This window comes from Ctenopharyngodon idella, chromosome 18 (assembly GCF_019924925.1).
Source record: "Ctenopharyngodon idella isolate HZGC_01 chromosome 18, HZGC01, whole genome shotgun sequence".
NCBI classification, from domain to species: domain Eukaryota; kingdom Metazoa; phylum Chordata; class Actinopteri; order Cypriniformes; family Xenocyprididae; genus Ctenopharyngodon; species Ctenopharyngodon idella.
The window spans coordinates 15,324,926-15,345,276 of NC_067237.1; the positions used below are offsets into that span (position 1 = coordinate 15,324,926).

General features: G+C 35.3%; 1 protein-coding gene across 10 annotated transcripts; it reads right to left on the reverse strand.

The window, feature by feature from the left end:
• Positions 1-429: 429 nt before the first annotated feature.
• On the reverse strand, positions 430-19,487 carry LOC127499715 (UDP-glucuronosyltransferase 2A2-like). 10 transcript variants are annotated; one of them, XM_051870231.1, is made up of 5 exons: positions 17,408-18,093; positions 11,985-14,153; positions 11,778-11,851; positions 7,699-7,735; positions 430-2,912 (listed from the first exon to the last, which is right to left on the reverse strand). In XM_051870231.1, exons 3-5 carry the CDS (start codon positions 11,778-11,780, stop codon positions 1,327-1,329), a joined length of 1,626 nt encoding a protein of 541 aa, XP_051726191.1. In that variant the 5' UTR covers positions 11,781-11,851; positions 11,985-14,153; positions 17,408-18,093; the 3' UTR covers positions 430-1,326. The 10 variants fall into 10 exon arrangements, 7 of the variants coding, with proteins under 7 accessions (XP_051726191.1, XP_051726189.1, XP_051726187.1 ...); XM_051870229.1 differs by having other exon boundaries at positions 7,699-7,738; positions 11,778-13,553; positions 14,071-14,153; positions 17,408-18,092; XM_051870227.1 differs by having other exon boundaries at positions 7,699-7,738; positions 17,408-18,092.
• Between the last annotated feature and the right edge of the window lie 864 nt (positions 19,488-20,351).

Consider the following 20,351-nt stretch of genomic DNA (forward strand, 5'->3'; position numbering starts at 1 on the left):
ATCAGCTGTAATTGCTCTGAAGACGTGCAGCAGTGATTAAACACTGTCGGATATTAAAGCGTTTTCAGTCATTACAGCAGTAACGGCGGTGGAAGTGGGTCGAGTGTCACCTCTATTAGACTCGAGTCCTGCAGGTCACTGTAATACATCACCGTAATTACAGACGGGACAAAACCGCTCTAATGACGTGCTAATGGTTTCTGGAAGGGATAATAGTGGGAGAAATCATTTCAATCTTAAAGTCAACATGAAATCACATATTTACTTTCTTAATACATGTCTTAATGTGAACAATTCATCAGTGAACGTTATTCTGTAGAAATGCTCTAACTCTAGGCAGCGTGAGCTACCGGTTAATGTTAAAATATCACATTAACCAAAAGCCAAACAGCTATTTGTGCATTTCAGAAATACATCACATTACAGAAGTTTCAGGTTGACACAACATTTAATCAAAATTCACATGGTCACTACATGGTAAATCTCTGTTACACTAACTGAAATTAAAAAGGTTTTTATTTCATTATTAAATTAAAAATGTCGATATACTCATAATCAGTAAAACCACATAAACAGCCCAAAAAACAAAAATGGAGAGAAAAGCACTTATATACAAAACTGTTATACACTGTTATTCAAAGGTTTGGAATAATTCATATTATTTAATGTTTTTGAAAGATTTTCTTCTGCTCACAAAGTCTGTATTTATTTGATCAAAACTTGCAGTAAAAATGTAAAATATTATTACAATATAAAATATCTGTTTTCTATGTGAATTTATTGTAAAATGTAATTTATTCCTGTGATGAAAGCTGAATTTATTTGATTGAAAATACAGTAAAAATCACAAAATATTATTACAATTTAAAACAGCTGTTTTCTATGTGAATATATAGTAAAGTGTAATTTATTCCTGTGATCAAAGCTGAATTTTCAGCATCATTACTCCAGTCTTCAGTGTCACATGATCCTTCAGAAATCATTCTAATATGATGATTTATTTATGTATATAACAGTTGTGCTGCTTAATATTTTTTATAACCTGTGATACTTTTTCAGGATTCTTTGATGAATAAAAAAAAAAAAAAAAGTTAAAAAAGAACAGCATTAATTCAAAATAGAAATCTTTTGTAACAATATACACTACCATTCAAAAGTCTGGGGTCTGTAAAATATTTTTCTTTCTTTTTATTGAAAGAAATTAATATTTTTTTCAGCAATGATGTGTTAAATTGATATAAAAAAAAAAAAAAAAATGATACATAGAAGTTACCCAAACTCAGTATCACTTCAGTGTTTCCACAACCTTTAAAGACACCCTCAAACTTAATCTTGTTTTGCTCGTTTTCTTTTTGCACATAACCTGCAACATAAACATCTGATCACCTTAAATATAATAAAAACTATAAAAGACACAATCGACACTAAGAACGCTACGACATCAACACTATAATACGAGTACCAGGGCATTTTATACGAGTCGGTGCGCAGGTGAGCAGCGCCTCTGTGTCTCATGACAAACTCGATCCAGAAGATGGCGCTGTCTAATGGTTTTAATGGCGTGTCTCTGTGGATTCTGGACAGCTTCTGCATGTTTGTTCTGTAGGACGGCTCATTAATCACTTCCTGTAAGGCATCTTTAAATATACTTCTATCTATGGTGGCTATGTCCACAACCTTAGCTACACCTTTATGTCTCATTTTGGAAATGTTATCATCCTGATCGAAAACAAGCGGCAACCCGACTATTGGAACGCCATGGTAAATGGCTTCAAAAACACCATTAATTCCTCCATGAGACACAAAAACCTTGGTCTTTGCATGTCCTAGGAGATCATTCTGCGGTAACCAGTTAACCAGTAAAGTGTTGTTGCCCACAGTCGACGGACGCTCTCCGGTGTATCTCCAAATCACTTTTTGGGGAAGCTGAGCGAACGCAGCGGCTATTTCATCGGCTATGTCAAGAGGAAGCTGCCCAACTAATGTTCCTAAAGACATAATAATGACGCCGTGCTCTCCAGAGCTTTGTACGAAGTCCTCCAGATCACCCGGAAGATCTTTTGCAGGTTTGCACTGGAAACCACCAATGTAAATGACATTTGGCATGGTTGGGCGAGGAAATTCAAAGACAAAATCCACCGTCATGAGCCAAATATCAGCTGCTTGAAATAATTCAAAATAGTCCAAATCAGGGCCGAAATATCGGCTGCACAAAGCGCTGTAATGAGGACCAACGGTACGCTTGTAAAGGAAACTCCGAAGGGTGTAAAACAGCATGTTATACGTTCTCTGAAGGAAAGTCATCTTGTCGGTCAGCTGAGAAAGCGAGAACGGAACGTACGACAATGGAGACGGGGCTATTTGGAAATGAGCTTCTCCATGAATAGTCCATCGGACGTTAAAGACGAGGGGTAGATTCAGATAGTGTGCGAGAACAACACCTCCTCCGTTTGCGGGATCGGTCAACATCAAGTCAAAGTTGGCTTGTTTGATCTGTTCTAACAGCACAGGATCGTTCTCGATTATAAAGATCACCATTTCGCAAATCTTCTTGTGCATTTCGGAAAACCTGTCCTTGAGGTCCATGTCCAATCTGAATCTGGTCCACGCCGGTTGCCGCTGCCGTTTGATCTGCAGTTGTCTAGAAACCAAACTGCGGTAAAACTCATCGTCTCCACCCAGTGAAAACGGGACGGTCATTGAGACGTAGTGGGGCGACGTCTCTGAGATGTACCAGCTGTCGAGGGCCCGGATCACGGTGATCTGATGGCCTCTGGAGTGAAGCTCCTGGATCAGAACATTTATGTTAAGCCAGTGACTGCCTTCATGAGGAAACACCAGGATCTTCCCACAATGCACTGGAAAGATCAGGGTTAGAATGATGCTTGAGATAAAGATAAAATCCATCCTTCCTGAAAGACATAAATACACATTTATCAGACAAGGTTTTGCTCTCTAATGTAAGTCTGTGGGATTGAATAGCTTTAGTGCTGTACAGTCATTTTTGACTGAAAAATTTTACGTTTTTGTTTGTTTGTTTATTTTTTATTTTTTTACTTGATCGGAATGGTACGAAACTTGGTAAAGGTTTTGCCGCATGCTGTATGAACACAAACAAAAAAAATCATGGACATGATGAGAAATAGGGCTGCATGATTTTGGAAAAAACTGACATTGCATTATTTTGTTTTTCTGCGATATACATTGCGATATGAAAAAAATTCACCAGATGACTTGAATACAGTCAAACCAAAATGTATTCAGACACCTTGAACATTTCATTCATTAATACAGTTTATTCACTATAGTTTAAAAAAATTGTAATAAAATATGAGTTAAACTGTGTCAGAAAAAATTAATCTTAATTATGTCAGATAACACTTAAGCAAAACATGGTCAGGTCAAAGTGTCTGAATAATTTTTGGTCCCTAATTTTACTGGTAGTCCACTGTATGAAGAATTTTTGGGTATAATATGTGACAGTTTACTTTATTTTGCTATCCTCACTTACATAAACGAACTATAGTGTCCTGAACCCACTAGTAAAAATATATCAAAAATGTCTGAATAATTTTTGGTTTGACTGTAGCTCTATTTGGAAATGATGGATGATTGGAGTGATTTTGTAGGTGAGTGAATACGCATAGAAAATAATGAACAAATTACAAGCATAGATAAATATAAAAGAACAAAGATACAAATGAAATAAATAGTGCTTTAATATTTTTCAGGTAAGTCTAAAGGGGCTCGCACACCGGACGCGAAGCTCAGCGCCGCGCAGCGCCATGACACGTCTTTAAAATTCGAACGCATTGTTTTCTATTGTTTTCCGAGTCGTAGCTGGGTGCCGCGGACAGGCGCCGAATGTCGCCGCCGGTGTGCGTACACTCATAGAAAACAATGTGTTCGAATTTTAAAGACGTGTCGCGGCGCTGAGCTTCGCGTCCGGTGTGCGAGCCCCTTAACAGTATTCAGGTACAGAAATTGAATAATCAAATGTTAAATTAAACAATTAATCTGTTAAAACTACAAAAGTGATTTTTCTCTTTGTCTTTTTTTTGTTTGATTAACATTCATGACACAGAAAGCAGCAGGAATATTAGGCTGCTGTCACTTTAAGACCGAATGTGCTCAAAATGCGCTCAAATAGTTTAAAATCGCTTGAATGTTTAAACTGACAGGACCCAAAACACGTTCAAATGAAAAACTTTCATTGTATGACGGTCAAACTTTGCGATTAATCCGAGAATCCTATGCGTTTTGAACCGTGGTTGTCTAGTCCGTAGGGCTGGACGATATGGCAAAACGATTCACGATTTCGATTTTTTTTTTTTTTTTTACTGTTTAACTAGTCAACTTAAAAACTTAACTACAATATGATTTAAGTAACATTCTCTTTATTAACAATCTGGTTAAAAAAAGTTCCATTCCAAGTGCACCGCACATGAAGTGATCAACATGGTGTAAATGTAAAACAATTTGTTAAATATCTTTGCAGAAATATGCCTGAAATATGAAGGCAAATGTTGTACAAACTTATCTTAAACACATCCTATATACTCAGAAATAATATAAAATAAGAAAATGTTAAATATTTCTTAGCCAAAAAGTAATAGCAATAAATAATACCAGTAATAGGCTATTATTAACAGCAAATGCTTTGTAAAAACAGAAAACAACAGCAGCTTTCAGCCTGTCACTATCATGCAAACATGAAATATCAAACAGGTTTACAGGTTTTTTAATGCATTGCGCTATTTGCCCTGTTGTTTTTATGTTTGGCGGACATGTTTAGGTGTTGCACTTGTGTCTCGCGTCTTTAGCAGTGTCTCACCCATGAAACGGCATTCTAAAAACACGGCGGTCAAGTAAAAAAAAAAAAAAAAAAAAGCTCAACTCGCGTTTAATAACTTTGCCTTTTTTTTCTCATTCCACTGCCTGCGTCTCATTTTTATAACGCATTTTTGAATGAACAGCCGCTTAAGAATAGTGACGTGTTCTACGCTCATAGAGCGTCACATGAGAGCGGTTAATCACGCGCGCCGACGCCATCATGAGGTCGGATCATTTTCTTCTCCTAATACGGTTATCATTGCTGTATTGTCAACATGTCCAACTGTAACGCTTGCTAACATTTTTATTCAAAATCGTGATTTCTCGATTTAAAAATAATAAAATCGAGGCAAAACATTAAATTCGAATTAATAAAAAAAAAAATCTAAAAAAAATCGCCTAGCCCTACTAGTCCGTACGGATTAACGATCCCCACAAGACATCGCACATCCTGCGATGGGAGTATTGCGGATTCGGATTTTGATGCTAAAACGATATATTGTGCAGCCCGACTTGGAAAAGGTTAGATGGTCCTGAAAAAACAGTCATACATATTGTACGTTGTCAAAAATGAGTGCATTGCATTATAAATGAATGGGATGCGAATTTCATCTAGTGGAAGCGTTTGGTACTGCAACCAAACAAATTCTTACTGAAAGCTCATTTTTTTATACCTCAAACCTCAGATTTGGAACATAACTTGTTTAGATTTATGGCTTTTATTTTTCCTCACAATTTTAGAGTAAAATGTGTTTTGGAAAATATATAATTCGTATAACAAATTAAAATGGTATTTTTGTGCATTTTTAATAACAATAAATGTAAATTCACTTTTTTAAACTCTTTTCACTTCAGCAATAATCTGCCAAGTGTCGTCTCTAAAAAGAGACCAAACTTCAGTCTGTGCTCTAAAGCATTCAAGATTTATGATAGTTTCAGTTGGAAATTTCATTTTCAGGTCCATGTTCGAAAAGTGAATAAACGGATTATAACTACTGCATAAATCTAATTTAGTACCATAAAATCTCCTAAAAATACATTAAATATTAGTGACACAAGGTATCTGGACAGGATACAATTTTTTCCCCCCACTTTTCCAAATCTTAAAACAAACGCTGAGAGGTTCACATTCTGTAAAGACTGTCCAAGTTTAAAACAGTAAAACAAATGCAGATTTGTATATACAGTAATCTTATATGAAGGTTCAAGGTGGCAGAACACTTTATTTAAAGCATTAGTTCACTTCAGAATTCAAATTCCTTGATAATTTACTCACCACCATGTCATCCAAGTTGTTTATGTCTTTCTTTCTTCAGTCGAAAAGAAATGAAGATTTTTGAAGAAATCATTGCAGGATTTTTCTCCATATAGTGGACTTCACTGGGGTTCAACGGGTTGAAGGTCCAAATGTCAGTTTCAGTGCAGCTTCAAAGAGCTCAACACGATCCCAGACGAGGATCTAGTGAAACAGTCAGTCATTTACTAAAAAAATTTTAATTTATACACTTTTTAACCACAAATGCTCGTCTTGCACTGCTCTGTGATGTGCCACGCATGACGTAATCATGTTGGAAAGATCACGCGTGACGTGGACGGAAGGACTGATCCAGTGTCTACAAAGTGAACGTGCAAAGACTAAGTCAAACGCTGTTTACAAACAAAAGGTAAAACAATGATGTCGGACGATTTTGAAGTTTGTTGTCAGACGAAGTTGAGTTTTTCGCCCTACCGCGGTACTTCCGCCTACGTCACGCGTGATCTTTCCAACGTGATTACGTAATGCGTGGAGCATCACAGAGCAGTGCAAGATGAGCATTTGTGGTTAAAAAGTATATAAATGTTTATTTTTTTAGAAAATGGCCGATGGTTTCTCTAGATAAGACTCTTATTCCTCGTCTGGGATCGTGTTGAAGCTGCACTGAAACTGACATTTGGACCTTCCACCCCAGTGAAGTCCACTATATGGAGAAAAATCCTGGAATGTTTTCCTCAAAAACCTTCATTTCTTTTCCACTGAAGAAAGAAAGACATGAACATCTTGGATGACATGGGGGTGAGTAAATTATCAGGAAATTTCATTCTGAAGTGAACTAATCCTTTAAGAGCAATAATCATTTCACTTTAAATCCAGGATGCACAGCAGATTTGTTACTATTTTAACAGAATCTGATCTTTCATTACAAATTTATTCATCCTTTTGACTCTCAGTGCTGCAGTTTCTCTGCCTGGTAAATTGTTGATTTGTTTCAGCGTGTTCTGACACGCTGTTCTTGCACAACCTTCATGTGTGTCACCAGGAAACACTATTTCATGTGGTTTTAGAGGGTTTTGGGTGGTTGCAAAGTCCTTTTTGGAACATTTTATTATTTTTGTATAAAAGTTTCCCCATTCACCAAACATCTTCATAAATATGGATAACATGAATACAAGTATAAAATATAATCTATTTACGTTCTTAATTGTCTTACAGTGAACATCAATACACATTATTTTAAACAAAAAACTTGCTCCACGTCTTTACTTTATCTTCATTATCTTCCCTTAAGAAATGCATCAGATTATAGAGGTAAAGTGGTTTGCAAATGCTGTTTCATACTGACTTTAAGAGAAATAATTCACACGATCCCTGTTACTTATCTACTAAAGTACTACTTTCAACTTTCTCCGGGAACTCAAGATCCATTCAAAACATGCTTCATCTTTGTCTTGATCATTAAACTGTTTACATATGCAAAAATAAAACACTGCAATCTGATTTATGAAATATCTTAGTGCAAGAGTCAAACGGTCCTGTTGAATTTCATCTAGACTGCATTTAAAGGGCCAGTTCACCCAAAAATGAAAATTCTGTCATCATTTACTCACCCTCAAGTTGTTCCAAACCTGTAGGAGTTTCTTTCTTCTGCTAAACACACAAAAAAAAAAAGTTATTTTGAGTAACCAAAAATACTATGGAAGTCAATCAACTGTTTGAACTATTGCTTTAAATGGCACTGGCACAACCTCATACCACAAGTGTCCTTGTGTAATCAGACATTCAGAACAAAACAACTAACTAACATCACTTCCTGTTGGACTGTTGAGGCACATTTTGAGCATTAAATATCATGTAAAACACGTTACAAAAGAGACGTTGGAAACCCAAGACAAAATCTAGCAGCAAGTCAATCATCCACATCCCAGATTAATATTTCAGATTTTTTTTTTTTTGTTGTTGTTGATGCATTAAAAATCATAAACCTAACAGAGAACCTTATTTAACCCTCATGCACTGTTCGATTTCTGGCGACTGCCTGTATGGTCCGGGTCAAATTGACCCTAACTGGATTCAACACAATCACACTATAAAAAAAAACATACAATCATGGACAAATGATTAACTTTTAATAATCAATACTTTTCACACATTACAAAGAATAAATATCTGAATTTATGATTTATAAAATGTTTTTAACCACTATTTTTAAGACTGCCCCTCCCTCCACCTGTGGGACATTTACCATTATATATTTATAACAATAATATCTTAGTCTAAACCTGAAGTAATCTTGACAAACTATATATCATCTGAAAGCTTTCAGACTATAGTTTTCATATCTGGTGACTGATTTTCAAAAGAAATGACAGAGCAATAGATAAATAGCGATAGATTCTTCATTTGTGATGTGGTGCCAAACTATAACACGCGTTCTGATTCTTTCTGTAATTCAAAAAAAATATTAACATTACTGCACAAACTTCTTCTAAATAGGATGTCTACTTCATAAATATTTCAAAAAGTATAGAAAAATATGGTTCAGATCACTCAAACCTTATATGGAAATCAAAGAGTCCTTATATGGTCACGGTGGAGTCTGAATGTCATCTAGTGGAAAAGACTGGTACTGCGCACAAAAAAATCTTACTGAAAGTTCGTTTTTTGAGATATCAACCTAAAATTTGGCACAGAACTTGTACAGATATTTAACTTTAGTTTTCTTGAAGTTTTAAAGTTGAACATGTTTTGTAAAATATATATTTTATAAAAAAATATATATTATATACATTTTCATAAACTTCTATAACTTTTTTTAAACTTTACTTTTACAACTTTTTTACTTCTACAATAATCTGTGAAGTGTTCCCCTTAAAAAGATACCAAACTTAAGTGTGTGCTCTGAAGATTTTAACAATTTAAGTTTTCATATCTATGCTCAAAAAGTGGGACAGACAATTAGCAGGTAAAACAACTTTATATTTTCACAAACTTTGAAAATAAAAAGTTGTTAAACTCAGTAAGACACTGGCACTTCAGCACTAGAGTTGAGGAGATCTGACGTACAACAACACAGAAGTGTTTTGTATTTTGGGGCTGTACAGGTGCTTTTGAATGGCTGTTTATATGGGTCAAATTGACACACGAACAGTAAGGACGTATAAAATTTCAGCATTTTGAAACTTTGCATGCATGTTCATGACCCTAAATGAGAAAAAGTCACAAAATTTCAAGAAAAACAATGTAGGTTAGACAGTATTTCAGATAGATTGAAAAAAGAAATGATCTAATTTTTACCATATGTGGCTGATAAAATATTTTTTTGTATTGAAATAAGTGAGGAAAAGCTCCTTTTTTAGCTTCATAGGGTAGTAAAAAACTAAAATAACCAAATATAACCAAGAAATGTTATTGTTCTGTGTCTGTACAGTTGCCTAAGAACAATAAAATAAAATACATCAGCATTTTGTAACTTTGCATGCATGTTCATGACCCTAAAAGAGAAAAAGTCACAAATTTTAAAGAAAAAAAAAACAAACAAAAAAAAAACACGGTTAACTGATGTTTCCGACAACTCAAAAATCAAAACCGGTCAAATTGTCCCTTAACAGTACACGAGGGTTAATGTTTACAGGTGAATTTTATATCTGTCATCAGTGTATAATCTATAAACACTGTGACTGCACCACACAAAATGAGTACTAATATCTCTTTAAATCAATCTGCATAGCCATATTAACACATCCTAATGATCTACAAAATATGAAATGTGATGTATATGATTTATTTGACAATCAACTCTTGTTCAGCTCATTTCAAACCCATGATTGTGTCATAGTTATATTGAACCCTGTGCACTAAATAGTAAATAAACAATTACTAAAACTAACTTGGTATCAGGCACAACTGCCATTGCTGCCATTAAAATTAAAATAATTACAATTTACATTAAGATAATGACATAAAGACCATATATTGGTGTATTTTAGCAATAGTAGCTACGGTTATTATGCTATTTTTTTTTTTATGTAAACAAAAACATCAGCGTTACTGACAGACATAATAATGAAGGGAGTTCAGTTCTTTCAAGGAAAAGTGAAATCTATTTCCGGAAGTAAGTGTCAACTCTATTATTACCCCCGAAAAGACTTTCTTTCAGGAGGAAAAACACTGAGCAGTTCATATTGTGTTCAACTGTACAGAGCTATACAAACATGCAACATTAAACATTTCAGTGCACACAAACAAACACTGAATCCTGTTGTGCGCGACTGACAACATGGAAGCTCATTTCAGACGGTACGATGAATGTTTCGGAAATTTTCACTATCCAAAACTGAGCATGTCCATCTGTAGATGTGTGTGAAAGCCGTTATGGATTTTGACAAATTAAATAAATGAACTTACCAGCCGAACGGAGAGTGACAACAGTGTAGCAGCGAGCTCGCGAGATACGCTTCTCTGTTTGGGTACGCGGAGGCGGAGCTCATGAATATTAACTACGTAATGTCCGCGATGATTGGACACCGCATCATTACTATTCATAATATATATTTCTATGTTATTCAGCACACAATAATATTATAACACTCTAGATAAAATTAAAATTAAAATAAACAAATAGTAATGAATTTAAATAAACAGTAGAAGGTGCATAAATAATTCACATAAATGTTTTTACAAATTTACAAATGCTTTTTTAATCTTTGGAACCAAGGAGCAAATTCAGTGGCATCATATTTTAGTGATGTTTTGACTACCTAAAGAGGGAAAATCTTTTGGGAGAAATTATTTTAGCTGGCATTTTAGTTGCTTGTGTAATTACACAATTTCTATTAACCTATAATTGATATCAATGAATCAATTTTCTTGCGTTTGTCATCATTTTTATGGTGTACTTATGAAGTGCCCTATTCAATTACTCATCATGTACTGTTAAAATGCAGATTTTGAGATTGTAACAGAATTTTATTTCCAGCAATTCTTTAATAATTCTCAAAATATAAAAGGAGACCGGGGCTAGTTGTCACACAGGGAATTATATCTTGATAAAATTATATCTCAGTAATGTTTTAGTCAAATGTCCAGTAACACAAATGAGTGTTTTCTCTATAGCAGTGGTCAAAACTGTCATAAATTAGAATGATTTTTGTGAATTTGTTTTATTTGTTGCAATTTTAGACAGTTTCTGTTGGCCATAACAAGATTCACTGGAGTAAAAAGTGCCTCAGATATCTGCTTTAAAACATGTGGAATATGGTAGTCTAGCTCTATACAGAGAATATTTTCTTCCATTGTTTTACTTGTATTCTAGTACACCATCATGTCTCATGACAAACTCGGTCCAGAAGAGGGCGCTGTCTACAGTGTCTCTGTGGAGACTGGACAGTTTCTGCATGTTTGTTCTGTAGGATGACTCTGTAAGCACTTCCTGTACTGTTTCAATAAAGATATTCTCACCGACAGCATTTAAGGACAGCATCTTTGCAGCCCCTCTCTTTTAGTTGAAGGAGATTGTAATATTGCTCAAACTGTCAGTCCAAACATTTTAACATCATGATTAGCAACAGGAAAGATGACATTCCCATTCTTTAATTCTCTTATTATTAAATAACCAGTAATATCACTAAAATAATATTTCACCAGACATTAAGCATTACAAAAATAAACTCTGAACGGCATAACTTACCATTAGTCTGGCCTCTCCAGTAGTGTTGTCGTCCAGAGTAAATGAAGAGCGATGTCGTTAAAAAAACTGAAAATCTTTATTAGAAAATGAAGAATAATTATAATGAGAGGAGAATATCATCACAAATGTAGGTTTGAAACAAAACTAAAATTTAAATATCACCATATTTTATACAAGTTTGTTGATAAACAAGTGAACAATACTCACCCTTTGTGACAACATGCCCCGTTATTGTATTTTTATCTGTAGTCAACACTTTAAAGTTTAAATTGACTTTCAAAAATAAACCCATGAGAAATATTCATTGGAAGTAAAAAGTGACAAATTTGATCCAAGATCCCTGTATAACTGATCACAACATGTATTCTTTATTTCACTGAGCTCATTGTTTCTGCTTTAAACTAATACACAGCAAAATCCCCAGAGTTAAATCAACTCTGCTCAGAGTACATATGGTCCCTCTCTAAATAGTGTTAAAATAACACTGAAGCAGAGTTAAATTTAATGAGATAATTAATCAATTAATTGTTTGCGCATTAGTGATGAACACCTGCTGTTAACAAGCAGAATCACTGAAGAAATAAGAAAAAACACAAGAACTACAAGTGACTTAAGTCACAGCCTTATTAATTGCTTAATTATCTCATTAACTTTAACTCTGCTTCAGTGTTACTTTAACACTATTTAGAGAGGGACCATATGCACTCTGAGCAGAGCTGATTTAACTCTGGGGATTTTGCAACCTGGTCTCATAGGAAATACACACCTGTGGGAACGTTTTCGCGAGTTGCCAAAATACGTACCAATACACTCATATCACTGCAGTTTCCAACAGAAATGAACGCTAGTAACGCAGTAAAACGGCAAGCGCTTTTAATCGTTTTCATATACAGTTATGATTACGGGGTCAGATTATGGATTAATAAAGACTCATTTTCACGTCTCCTTGCACAATATTATGTTATGACTTAAAAAGCTTTTTTACCAGAGTGCACGATTTGTAAACGAATATATTTTAGACTTTGCACGCTTAACCAGCTCCATATGTTTCGCTTTTCTGACATAACAAGCTTGCTCAGTAGCTGAGCTGATACGGAGTTGTACTTAAGATGAGGAAGCCCTGGGTACGAATCCTGTGAAAGTTGAATCACGGTCAAAGAGAGATCTAAAAAAGCTAAAACGGCACGATTACGGATGCTTTTTATGTCACATTTGCTTTTGTTAACACTATCGGGTAGGTTTAGGTGTAGTGTTGGTGGCACGTTATTTTAAAACGCAATGGAGTTCAAATTTCAAATTAGAACTGCGGTGATTCGTATAAAAACCAACGTCATAAAAACATACCATATTCACGTTCCGGCAAAAAAATAAATAAAAATGAACACGGCTTTTAGCGCCACTCAGTAGACATTTCACATCGAAAATGCAGTGATATGTACGTATTGGTACGTATTTTGCGACTCGCGAAAACTTTCCCACAGTTACGTTTTTCTAATGAGACTGGGTTAGGATTTTGCTATGTACATTGTTTAAACTAAATTAATACATTGTTAGCTACCTGCATGATTTGTACAATTGTGAAATACATAACTTAGACTCCTCTGATAACAGATCACTCTATGTAATGTAGACACATGCATTTTCTGTAAAGCTGCTTTGAAACGATATGTATTGTGAAAAGGATAGATCTCCATGTCAGAAATATCAGATATAGATTCAACCCGGACGCCGAATCCCTGCCAGAAGATATCAGTCCTCTATCAGCCTGAGAGTTTACTGGGAAAGTCAGAGAAGAGCAGAAGTGGGAGATGAAGTGATAATGATAAAAACGTGCAGAGTTTATTGATTAATCTTAGTTGCATATGTTGCATATTACACTTCTCAATGCTCTGACTTCATCTGACCAGTACAATTCCAACAAGTGTTGTTATACCAAGGGAAAAGCAGTGGAAAATACTGTTTCACAACATCGTCCTATGACGTTAAAAACCTTGAAATGCAGACATTCTCTCGTGAAGACAAACATCCCTTCAAACCACACAATCAGAAGATTAAACAACTATAGCAAGCACTGCAAGAGCAGGAAAATAAGTAAAATAAAATATAAAAACATAAAATGACATGAATAATAATAATAATAACAACAAAATGATAAAATGAATAAATGATGTAAATCATATAATAATAATATGAATAAATGATAAATAAAATGACAACTTATAAATGACTAATGATTATGAAATTAAACATAAAAACAAAGAAATAAAACAACAATGTATGTTTGTTTTCTTACAGTAGAACACATGGGTTGTTATTGAAAACGCTGAAATGATGCAGGACTGGTCCAGGATTCATCTTGGCCGGTTAACATGCTCTCTGTGTGGAAAATTTCAAACAAATCAACTGTTATATTCATTATTTTATGTCTTAAAATATTCTATTATTAAAGAGAAAACATGCATGAAATATGCAGTCAAATAGAACCATGAAATCTGAAAACTGACAACTGACAACTTCATCTTTGTTAATGTTGTTTAGCTAAATCTGGCAAATGTGCACATCTTTAATACTAAATAGCAACTTCAATTTGCACTTCTTGCAAAGAAAATACCACTATTTTTAGAGAGTAAATAGAATCTATTGTTATTTGCACTTAGTGTAAATAGCTGCTGCCAAATTATGCTGATGCCGTTCTCTCTCCCATTGCGGTCTTTGATCTTGAAATTAGGAATGATCTTAGTCTTGGAGCTGAAGATAAATAAAACGAATCTCATTCTTTTGCTATCCTTGACGTGAATTCTGTTGAATTTGCATGAATTTGACCAAATTAAAACAAATTTTATTATTATGTTAGAAAACACTCTTATAAAAATTTATCTTATAGGGGACATATCATGAAAATTTGACTTTTTCCATGTTTAAGTGCTATAATCGGTGCATCTAACGCAGAAAACTTGAAAAAAGCAAGCCTTTCTCTGCAAGCATGTGAAAAAAATGACCCGCTCATATTTCGCTTCCCTACTGACATACAGGTGCTGGTCATATAATTAGAATAACATCAAAAAGTTGATTTATTTCAATAATTCCATTCAAAAAGTGAAACTTGTATATTATATTCATTCATTACACACAGACTGATATATTTCAAATGTTTATTTCTTTTAATTTTGATGATTATAACTGACAACTAAGGAAAATCCCAAATTCAGTATCTCAGAAAATTAGAATATTACTTAAGACCAATACAAAGAAAGGATTTTTAGAAATCTTGGCCAACTGAAAAGTATGAACATGAAAAGTATGAGCATGTACAGCACTCAATACTTAGTTGGGGCTCCTTTTGCCTGAATTACTGCAGCAATGCGGCATGGCATGGAGTCGATCAGTCTGTGGCACTGCTCAGGTGTTATAAGAGCCCAGGTTGCTCTGATAGTGACCTTCAGCTCTTCTGCATTGTTGGGTCTGGCATATCGCATCTTCCTCTTCACAAGGCGAGTTTGCTGGCCAATTAAGAACAGGGATACCATGGTCCTTAAACCAGGTACTAGTAGCTTTGGCACTGTGTGCAGGTGCCAAGTCCTGTTGGAAAATGAAATCTGCATCTCCATAAAGTTGGTCAGCAGCAGGAAGCATGAAGTGCTCTAAAACTTCCTGGTATACGGCTGCGTTGACCTTGGACCTCAGAAAACACAGTGGACCAACACCAGCAGATGACATGGCACTCCAAACCATCACTGACTGTGAAAACTTTACACTGGACCTCAAGCAACGTGGATTGTGTGCCTCTCCTCTCTTCCTCCAGACTCTGGGACCCTGATTTCCAAAGGAAATGCAAAATTTACTTTCATCAGAGAACATAACTTTGGACCACTCAGCAGCAGTCCAGTCCTTTTTGTCTTTAGCCCAGGCGAGACGCGTCTGACGCTGTCTGTTGTTCAAGAGTGGCTTGACACAAGGAATGCGACAGCTGAAACCCATGTCTTGCATACGTCTGTGCGTAGTGGTTCTTGAAGCACTGACTCCAGCTGCAGTGCACTCTTTGTGAATCTCCCCCACATTTTTGAATGGGTTTTGTTTCACAATCCTCTCCAGGGTGCGGTTATCCCTGTTGCTTGTACACTTTTTTCTACCACATCTTTTCCTTCCCTTCGCCTCTCTATTAATATGCTTGGACACAGAGCTCTGTGAACAGCCAGCCTCTTTTGCAATGACCTTTTGTGTCTTGCCCTCCTTGTGCAAGGTGTCAATGGTCATCTTTTGGACAACTGTCAAGTCAGCAGTCTTCCCCATGATTGTGTAGCCTACAGAACTAGACTGAGAGACCATTTAAAGGCCTTTGCAGGTGTTTTGAGTTAATTAGCTGATTAGAGTGTGGTACCAGGTGTCTTCAATATTGAACCTTTTTACAATATTCTAATTTTCTGAGATATTGAATTTGGGATTTTCCTTAGTTGTCAGTTATAATCATCAAAATTAAAAGAAATAAACATTTGAAATATATCAGTCTGCATGTAATGAATGATTATAATATACAAGTTTCACTTTTTGAATGGAATTAGTGAAACAAATCAACTTTTTGATGATATTCTAATTATTTGACCAGCACCTGTAATATTACTGCCCACTGAATCTGTATTTTCCACCCACATTGCCAAGTCTGCAGTTTTCCCGTGGAATTGGGCTACTTTAACACTGTTGCCGTGGGTTGAAGCGACCCCAAATAACATCGGAATGCGAATTTTACCAGGGGAACCCTGCCAAAAACGCGGATTTTACCCCTCAGAATGCGATTTTTACTGTGGGAGCCTCCCTGAAATGCGATTGGGCTAGTTTCTGGCTAGTTTTGAGTAGCAATTGGGCGGGTTTTGTTGTGAAAACCTGGCAACCCTGCCCACGGTGCCACCATTTTGTTTTCGCAAGCGGCAATGGTGAACAAGAACCTTATGTATTTGACAGTTTAAACACAACAAAATGTGAAAGTGTGAAATAATAAACTTTAATGATGAAAAAAGAACTATGCTATCCGTGATCACAATATGGATGATAATCAAAACCAAGCAGATGGCTTGTTAATATTTGGCAAAGAACCGATTGAGGCAGGAACTGTGATCGTAGAGAGGGGGCGGGGCACAGCAGCTCATTTGCATTTAAAGGCACATGCATGAAAACAGCCCTGTAGTCAGAAATGAGTATTTACAGCATGGATCTATAAATCTGTGAGGTATTTTAAGCACAGTCACATCCTAGGGACACCTGAGACTTGTAAAAATGGGCATATTAGGTCTTCTTTAAATTTTAGGCTATATTTTCAGTAAAAGCTGTCAAGTTATTATGTCTCATGTAGGTTCCATTGTGTTTTATATAATGACCACTAGGAGGTGCTCTAGGCATGAGATATATTACATTGTTGTTGAAACCGAAAGTAAAAGGTTTTACTGTGAAATGAAAGTTCTGTGTCTTTAATCAAATCAACACATCAGTGATTTATCTCTCATCCAGGATGACTGGTCATTGCTGTCCTGTATGTTTAAATTCTGTATCAGATATGAACCCTGCTGTGCCAGTCAAAACTACACACAACATGCACTTTCTTATAAGCTGTTTCAAAAGAATATGCTTGTATTTTTTACCTCATATCTTTGGCAGCGGTCATTGTTCTCTAAGTCTTCTGTTTTCTAATTCGAGTTCTTGTATTCTTGCTCTCAGCTCTTCAATCTCATCATCATTGTCTTGAAACCCCTGCAGATGTTGCATAAATCTGTCACAGAATTGTTCCAATTCCTCCAGCTGTCCAGAGACACTGATCACATCCCATTTCTGTGTCTCCTTTGTTCCGATTCAGTCATGTTTTCAACATCCAGTCCTTCATACATGTCTCTGACCGCTGACATTTCTGCCTCTCCCTTGATCTTCTCATCACAAGAAAAAGGGAAGAAGGCGGGAACTTGTTTTGTTAGGATGAAATTGAATCCACGTTTGTGTTTTCCAGAAGGGGTTGGTCACATGACTCTCAAACTGAACCTCAGTTCTCAGTAAACAAACCTCAAAACACAAAGCTCAAAGTGTCAGGTTTTGTATGTAACAACATTATTGTCAAATACAAATGTTTAGGCAGGAGAAGAGAAAGGAAGAACAGAGGGACGGAGGGTGTGGTCAGGAGAAACTAAAAAGAGGAAATGGACAACAAATGAATCACATTCAAATAGGCAGTTTTAGCATAAAAAAACTTGCATTTATTCCAATACATTCCTTTTACTTTCATTAGGTCACATATACTTTTTGTTCAAGTTTATTCAATTCCAGCTTTTTATTCTGTCATTTGATATATTTATTTATTTACTAAGGCAACAGACACAAGCTATGCTTGTTAGGCAGTTTGTATGTATTTAAATCGGCAAATAAAAGTTCATTAAAATGTTTTTGCGGCTTTCAAATGGTTTAATGGTTTATAACATACAGTGACCATCATGAAACGCACATTTAGTGTATGTGTCACATTGAGGTTGAAATAAATGATGATTCAATTTAAATTTTATCATTTTTAATGAACTCAGGAACAGAAAACAAGAACAGAACAATATACAGTAGGTATACAGTGGGTTATGTTTCATCGTGTTTGTGTTTATGTTCCTATGTTTCCCTTGTTTGTCACCAATCACTAGTGAATCCCACATGTATCTAGTTAAGTTCTCGGTGTATAAGTATACATCCTGTTTTGTTCATTCCTTTTGTCGTTTCTCGTCGTTATCTAAAGCGATGAGTTTCTTTCTTGTGTATTTTCTGTGATTATTATTATAACAGTTTTTCTTTACAATCGCTAGGACACATTTGTCAGTACTTAATTTACTTTTTCAAAACGCTTCACACAGTTCTCCTAACCAACTTTCATCTTGGCACATCAGTTAATTTCACATTCAAAATGCACTAAAACTATCAAAAAACGTCTCAAATCAACTAACACTAGCAAAGATTTCACCCAGAAAACACTCATAATAAAACAATGACCTAAAACGTGAACAACACGTTGCATCACACACTCAAAAAAATGAACTTTCACTGTTGTTAGTTTCACTCAAACCACCCTTGTTCACATTACTTAAAAAACTCATGTATCTACATGAACGTAATTTAACTGCATTGTTTCTACTAAAAATTAGTATTGTCAGCTTTACTTAGTAAGTGTTTGTTCAGTCAACTTAACATTGCTGAGTGAAACGCACAAATTAATGTTGACATAACTAACTGGGCAGTGGATCCGTAGTTCCCAGCATGCTTTGCATCAGGAGAGTAAATTTAGGGATTAAAGTGTTATTTTATGTGTTTTTCAGTAAAGGGAAATATGTTGTTAGTTTATGTTAGTGTTTAATGTTCAGTTATGTTGGACATTTTAATTTTATAATGGTTACCATTATGCAGAAGAGTGTCGCCTGTGTTTAGGCTGTGCACACTCATATACAGATGTTTAGGATGAAATTTCTGCTCTCAATTCAATTGAGTTTGTTCAATGAGTTATTTTTTGAGTGCATTTTGTAGAGAAAATAGTTCATTTAATAAAGTAAATTAAGTCAATAAATGTGTTCACCTTACGTAATAAACATAACATTATTAAGTAAACTGCATTTATAAATATTATGTGACAGTGACATTCAAATGATTTGTATTTACTCAAAGAAATTTTGTCAGCTTTACTTAAAGGGTTAGTTCACCCAAAAATGTAAATAATGTCATTAATTACTCACCCTCATGTCGTTCCACACCCGTAAGACCTTCATTCATCTTCAGAACACAAATTAAGATATTTTTGTTGAAATCCGATGGCTCAGTGAGGCCTGCATAGGGAGCAATGACATTTCCTCTCTCAAGATCCATTAATGTACTAAAAACATATTTAAATCAGTTCATGTGAGTACAGTGGTTCAATATTAATATTATAAAGCCACGAGAATATTTTTGGTGTGCCAAAAAAACACAATTTAGTGATGGCTGATTTCAAAACACTGCTTCAGGAAGCTTCGGAGCGTTATGAATCAGCGTTATGAATCATGATTCGGATCGCGTGTCAAACCGGCAAACTGCTGAAATCACGTGACTTTGGCGCTCCGAACCGCTGATTCGACACGCTGATCCATAACGCTCCGAAGCTTCATGAAGCAGTGTTTTGAAATCGCCCATCACTAAATTTTGTTTTTCTGGCACACCAAAAATATTCTAGTCGCTTTATAATATTAATATTGAACCACTGTACTCACATGAACTGATTTAAATATGTTTTTAGTACATTAATGGATCTTGAGAGAGGAAATGTCATTGCTGGCTATGGAGGCCTCACAGAGCCATCGGATTTCATCAAAAATATCTTAATTTGCATTCCGAAGATGAACGAAGGTCTTACGGGTGTGGAACGACATGAGGGTGAGTAATAAATGATATTATTTTCATTTTTGGTTGAACTAACCTTTTAAATTTCTTTTGTTCATACAACTAAATTGTTATTTGTACAAATTACTCAATATAGTTGCATGGAACCACTTGACACTTCTTTTTTAAGTAAATCCAACAATTCATTTTTTTTGA

Coding starts and splice junctions, on each gene's coding strand:
- LOC127499715 (XM_051870224.1), bottom strand. CDS start 10,633: ATGAATAGTAATGATGCGGTGTCCAATCATCGCGGACATTACGTAGTT. Junction 7,739..10,495: donor TGTCACTCTCCGTTCGGCTG/GTAAGTTCATTT, acceptor TTGTGTGTTTAG/CAGAAGAAAGAAACTCCTAC. Junction 2,913..7,698: donor AGGTTTGGAACAACTTGAGG/GTGAGTAAATGA, acceptor TATGTCTTTCAG/GAAGGATGGATTTTATCTTT.